Source organism: Amblyomma americanum, chromosome 1 (assembly GCF_052857255.1).
Source record: "Amblyomma americanum isolate KBUSLIRL-KWMA chromosome 1, ASM5285725v1, whole genome shotgun sequence".
NCBI classification, from domain to species: Eukaryota; Metazoa; Arthropoda; class Arachnida; order Ixodida; family Ixodidae; genus Amblyomma; species Amblyomma americanum.
The window spans coordinates 268,744,902-268,750,901 of NC_135497.1; the positions used below are offsets into that span (position 1 = coordinate 268,744,902).

Here is a 6,000-nt window from a genome sequence, read left to right on the forward strand (position 1 = left end):
AATAGTAAAGAATAGCCTATTAATATCATATATTTAAGATATAAATGCATGAACTCTTTCATTCGCTGCAGGAGAGAATAATAATTTAGCCAGCAGTAATCATCTGCTTGACTTCTGTGTGTTGAATCATGGCATGATGTTCACCTGCCTGTATGTTCCTCATTTGTCTGCTTTATCTGTGGCCTGTACAGATGGTTTGATGGATTCAACTGGGAAGGCCTTCACACTAGGACATTGAAACCACCTATAATTCCACAGGTAAGTGTGTGCTCACTTCATAGCTGAACATATTGCTGTCTTTCTTGGTTGCACCAACAAGTTTAAGTGTGAACTTCATGTTTCTGTTGCCTAATACAGGAATTAGTTTTTTATTGCATACATACGGAGCAAATTCACAAAGTTTGTGAGTTGGGAGCAGATGCTTCAAACTTCTCTGGCAACTTTGGGCTCAGGAAGGTTGAAGGATGCTCCTATCTGCCACGTGCTGCATTAAAGGGAGTGCTTTTGTTACTCATGTTATGAGTAAAATCACATGAGCATCTTCCTCAAATACTACTTTGTCAACTGATGCAGCACTATCTTGTCGCCTTACTCAAGTTGTACTACCGAAAGTATATCATACGAGTTCACATTACTTAAACAATGTGAACTTGTTATCTGTTTTTTTTTTTGCTGTTAAATACTTAGTGCCATGGCTGTCAAGCTACTTAAATGGGATTTTTAAAAAATGCGGCACTATTGCATTGTTGTGCGGAGAGGGAGAGAGACACTGTATAGCTGGCATCTATGACCTCTTTTCTGGTGAGGCAGGCTACAATTACACCTTCAAGTGCTCTGTTCTTCGCCACCTGCCTTATGTCGTGCCTATGGTGTCACCCCTGCTGCTGCTGCTGGCTGAAAAGCATTCCTCCCAGACCAGCATTTCTTCAAGCATATTCAGTGCTGCCCATGCATCTGCTGGGTTTGGCATGACATCTCAGGCCTACCCATTCTCTGTTATGTTGGGATCGTTCTCCTTGCAGTTGCTGAGCACTTTTTTCAAGTTCCTGACTTTGATTATAGTTTTATTGTGCTAGCAGCACAAATTTGCTTTTGACAGTTGCTTCTTCTAGTCTACGTAGCACACCGTGAGAGAAAGGTATGGGCTTAGAAATGTTGTTACAGACTTGACAATGAAGTGGGCAATGGTGTGGGCCAGAGCGCCTGCACTGGTCCTGCTAGCATTAAAATTGTGTCATTTCCATTTGTCATATTGTCATGTTATTCTTCAGCTTGCTTCTGCGTATATTGGTTGGAGGCACTGGGTGTTACGTGGGGAACAATGTTATTGCATTTGAATGACAGAAATGTGTTGCTGATGTATACATAAATAAATAGCCAGTACTATGCCTCTAGTCAGTGTATGTGCAATTTTTTATGTAATCTGAGGCTCAACTAACTTGAAAAACTGCTTAGTTAGACCATGCCTCTGGCTCAGCTAGTGGTAACCTGCCACACAACCCTGTGTTCATATGCGTGCTATTCTGCACTTGTGATGATTGATGGGCCTGCACAAGTGGGACATGTCAACTTTTAATGCTTTAACATTGGAAGGGTCTGTGCAATAAAAAGTGTTGACCTCCGTCACGGGTGACACGGTGCTACCCTTGTGGTGTGATCAAAACCTGCCTTCTGTGGCAGGTGGCAACCTGCCCATTGGATTTTGTGCAAACTGCCCACCGTGGCGGGTGGCAGTTGAATTGGTTGCAAAAGGTTGTTCGGAAAGAGCAACCTCTCACAAGTACCACCGGTGGTTGTGTTTCAAACAGCAGCCACCTGCTGGGGAAGTGGCACATTGTTTAACCGCTGCGCCACTCTTCCAGGAGTTTTGTGATGACAAGTAGAGAATGACCAATTCTGCATATATGGGCGTTAACCCATTAACACTATTGCATCATATCCTTAAAGCAGAGCTACAACAGAATCAGCAGCAAAAAAAAAAGAATGGAAACACATTCAAACGATCCATTGGGGATCGCCTAAGAGTTTTATTCTGATGTAGCTGAAAATGTGCAATCTCTAATGCATGTTCTCGCGGAGTCCAAACTAATAACAAGGCACCTTCCGTTGCCCACAGGTTCGGCATGTGACAGATACAAGCAACTTTGACCGATACCCACCAGACACAGATGGCCCACCACCAGATGACATGACTGGGTGGGATGCCAACTTCTGAAACTTAACATGGAATGGACTCAGTTTTTCACGTTGTGTTTTTTGCAAACGGACTCCTTGCCAATCGCCGGAACATCCAAGCGGGCCAGTTGTTGCAACCCCCAATGCTCCTTGCCCATTGTCCTTCTCCAGAAGCTGGTAAAAGATGTGACCTACCTTCGGACAGAAACACAAGAGTGGTGCATGCAGCTGCTGTATGATGGTGGTCTCCAGTGAAGATGAAACCTTGTTGAGAAGAGCGTCCTTTCCCTGCGGGCACCTCATGACGTGTCACAAGAAGGGCCTTGTCTCTAGTCTTTGATGATCGTGTCCAAAGACTGCATCTTCTCTTTGCATCTGAGGGCTGAAGCTGATGCGTTGTGCTGTAGTGCTGTGAAGCCCATTCCTCTGGCTTCATTTGCTACCTTGTAGTGATGAGTGTCAGCAAAGCATGACACCACTGTGCAATCATGATGAAATGATGTGGGAAGTCTTTTGGCTTGTTATGCTGATGGAAGGGGTGCGCTTGCCAGGAAGTGCCTATGGCCAGAAGCGAAAGCCATCAGTACAGGGCACTGACACTGTTAGAAGCAACTGAAGCAAATTGGCAGCAGAAGTGGAGGAGATAAGGCAATAATTGTCACTTAAGCTATACGTGAGCAGTACTGACTTTGCCATTCTCACCTAGCAGCTCATATTCATATTCCACAAATCTGTTAACTATGCACTGAGCACTTGCTACCACTCTGGTCAACCAATTTGACCTTTCAATGCAAAATATGGTACCATATAGTTTGCAAAAAAGTTGAATCCGTTTCAGAAAGTAGAAGGGCTTCTCTTTACTTGTTTTTAATGAAGTGGTGCCATGGCTTCAAGGCACAGCTTGGCTCAGTATATTGTTGGTGCAGCCTATTTCATTGTCATGCTTCACGCAGAGAAGCCTACACTTGCAATGAAGACATGTTGTCATTGCCAGTACCAAAAAAACTTCCATGAATATCATATGGGAAAGCCTATGTTTGAACAGTGTGCTTATTAGGCCATGTTACCTTGATTAAGCTATGAATGCAACTGACAATCTTGACTTAAAAATTTGTAATGGTGACTCCCTGCTTGCACCCTTTTCATGCTCATCAAAAGAAAGGTGGTGTATCAGAGTTGTTCAATTTTTTGGCAAAAGGTGACTGGACATAAAAGTGCCATCAAAAAAAGGGTATAATCAACTAATTGGCACAAGTCATAAGATTGAAACATCAAAATTATTTTTATAGCTCCTCACTTGCCGTTTAAGAGCTTGTATTACGTAAGTGTTGCTCACTTTGTGCCAAAAATTTCAATTTTTGTGGCCATACCATCTGCTTGCTTTTGGAAGGAACAACAGAGGCTTTTCTGTATCCAATAATGTGGTTGTTTTATAGTATGACTCTCCTTTGATATTTCAGCAGTGACAGAACTTGAATGCTGTTCTTTTGTTGACTAATTTGTTATTGTTCACATGTGTCATGTTGTGCAGATTCCATTTTTTTTTTTTTGGCATTGTGGGGTTTCTTCAGGTCTAGTGACCACCCTGCAATACTGAGAATGTGCCACAAAGTCAAGGCTCCCATGTGTGTAATAACTCTAGCTGTGCCTTTTCAAGCCTTCTTATACAAACATTCACATTGTTGCAATACTTACGGCTTGTGCATTGCACCAGGAAGCGATTTAGTTAAGCCCAGTGGTGCAAGACCAATATGGAGGCATTTTGGCAGCAGCTCCCTTTTGAGAACATCAAATGTAGACAGCATTGAAAGGCAGGAAGTTTCAGGCAAAGAGAAACTTATATGTTTGGTACCTGTCAATTTGCAGTTCTACTTGTATATATGATTATTGACATGCTGCCTTTGTTTTGGTTTGATTCATGATTGACCTCAGGTGAAACCTGCTTGTTTGGCACATTGAAACTTAGATGTATTGAGCATAATGCAAATAAATAGGACACAGAATTCACCAGTAATTCTTCACTAGCATTTTAAAAGTTGCAGCAATCAGGCAGTACAATACAACAACCATAACACATTGCAATCATGTTGTTATTCTAGTTCTGGCTTTCTTGGTGCTATTTTCTTTTCCAAATTTTGTAAGTAATTCATGTGCAAGGTCTTTGACAATGCCAAACTACATAATTTTGATATGTAGAACAATGGAAATTATTGTTTCATAACATGTAATTAGTAGCATTCCTTCAGGCAAGATTGGACTGCATATTTTAGTGGAGTTTGCTTCGTTGAAGAAAGTCGTGTGTTCACTATGCACCTGTCACTTAATGCTTTCCAATTAGATATGGACTTTATAGGCATGTGTGACCGACATCTAGACAGATTATGGTGGCAATAGAAGATGGTGTTGCCTAATATAATATGTTTTTAAAGAAGCTTGCTCAATTATATTGCAGGAAAAGAAAAGAAGACCTTGTTTGGTCTCTGCCACCAGTTTCTCAACAACTTTGTGCCAAAAAGAAAGACTTCGACGACTTGCCTTTCAGTATAACAGAAAAACTTTTTTTCAGCAATTATTGGGTGGGGAATGTGGTGTGCATTGCCTATGAAGTGCAAACTTTTGCCCACAGGACTTTTGGGGCTGTAGACTGTGTTTTCTCTGTTTCAGTTTCTTTTGTTCACTTTACAGTGAAAGCAATAATCACTGTGTAAGCAAGGTAGTTGATGTTTATATATAGAAAAAATACCGAGTTTTATCTCAGTTTCACCACAATGTTAAACTTTTCTGCAATGTTAAGCTTTATTGTTTTGTTGTTGTACAGACCATTTCTTTTTGTGCCTGTTATAACCTAGGACACCTTTTATAGGCTAAAAAAATGTTTTATCTTTGAGGTTTCTGATGCGCATAGTAGTAAAGCAGGTAGACAACTGCTTCATCCTTCCTTGAAAGTGGCAGTGATGACAGCGTTCTGTTTAAGACTATGCTGCAGGGTTGAGACTTCTTTTTTTTTCCCCGAGCTGGGTTGCTTGAAGTGACTGTCTTTCTAGCGATCCCCCCCTTTCTTGCTTTTTTTTAAATGATGACGTAACTGCAAGTTAGTCGTTGCAGGTTTCGTTATTGCGTGCAGGCGTAGGAAACTATACCTTCTGTTTGGAGACTGTAGAAAGAACGTACAACCATATTGCGGCAAGTTGGACTTTCAGGGAGGCTGAGAGCCACTCTTTACTGAGCGCATGCCAGGAAAACCGGTGTAATGTGGAACTGTTTTATGTGACACCAACTTAGGAGGAGAATAAAGGTTTCATATTTTGCTGTCAGGCTGTTCTGATTTTCTTTCTCTATTTGTTTAGGGTCAGTCAAAGTGAAGTGGGTGTGGTTGTTTCTTCAAAATTTTTTATGTTCCTGCTCACCATGGAGCTAGGGTACTATGGCTCAATCTAGCAGAAGCACAATCAAGGCATATATACTTCTGCCTTGGACCCTGTAAGTTGCACTGGAGATTGGGTATGCCTGCTCATGCATGTAAGCAAGTATTGTTAACAGGTTTATACCCAGAAGAAAAGCAAGAACAAATACTCTGTCCAAATTCATGTGCCCTCTCTGCCTTTTATTCAGAACATGAAGTTGAAGCATTTATTCAAGGCTCCATCCAAGAAGATGGCGAATTATAAGGATGCAAATACTATCTATGGTTGGTGTAACGGACAACAGAACTTGCGTGTGTTGCAGTGTGCGTGTATCACTGGCAAGTCCTGAATTGGGGTTTCTTGGAATCAAACACTGTACAGACAATGCATCACAATTTTCGTGAAGAAAAGCAGTTTACAA

General features: G+C 41.5%; 1 protein-coding gene across 3 annotated transcripts in view; it reads left to right on the plus strand.

The window, feature by feature from the left end:
• The window catches only part of for (cGMP-dependent protein kinase for), a 163,166-nt gene extending 157,682 nt beyond the window's left edge, over positions 1-5,484 (plus strand). For all 3 annotated transcript variants that reach the window (XM_077649183.1, XM_077649182.1, XM_077649184.1), the window contains 2 exons: positions 192-258; positions 2,117-5,484. In XM_077649183.1, coding sequence (XP_077505309.1) covers positions 192-258; positions 2,117-2,215 — 166 coding nt within the window. In that variant the 3' untranslated portion in view covers positions 2,216-5,484. The remainder of the gene's footprint in view (positions 1-191; positions 259-2,116) is intronic.
• Positions 5,485-6,000: the final 516 nt, after the last annotated feature.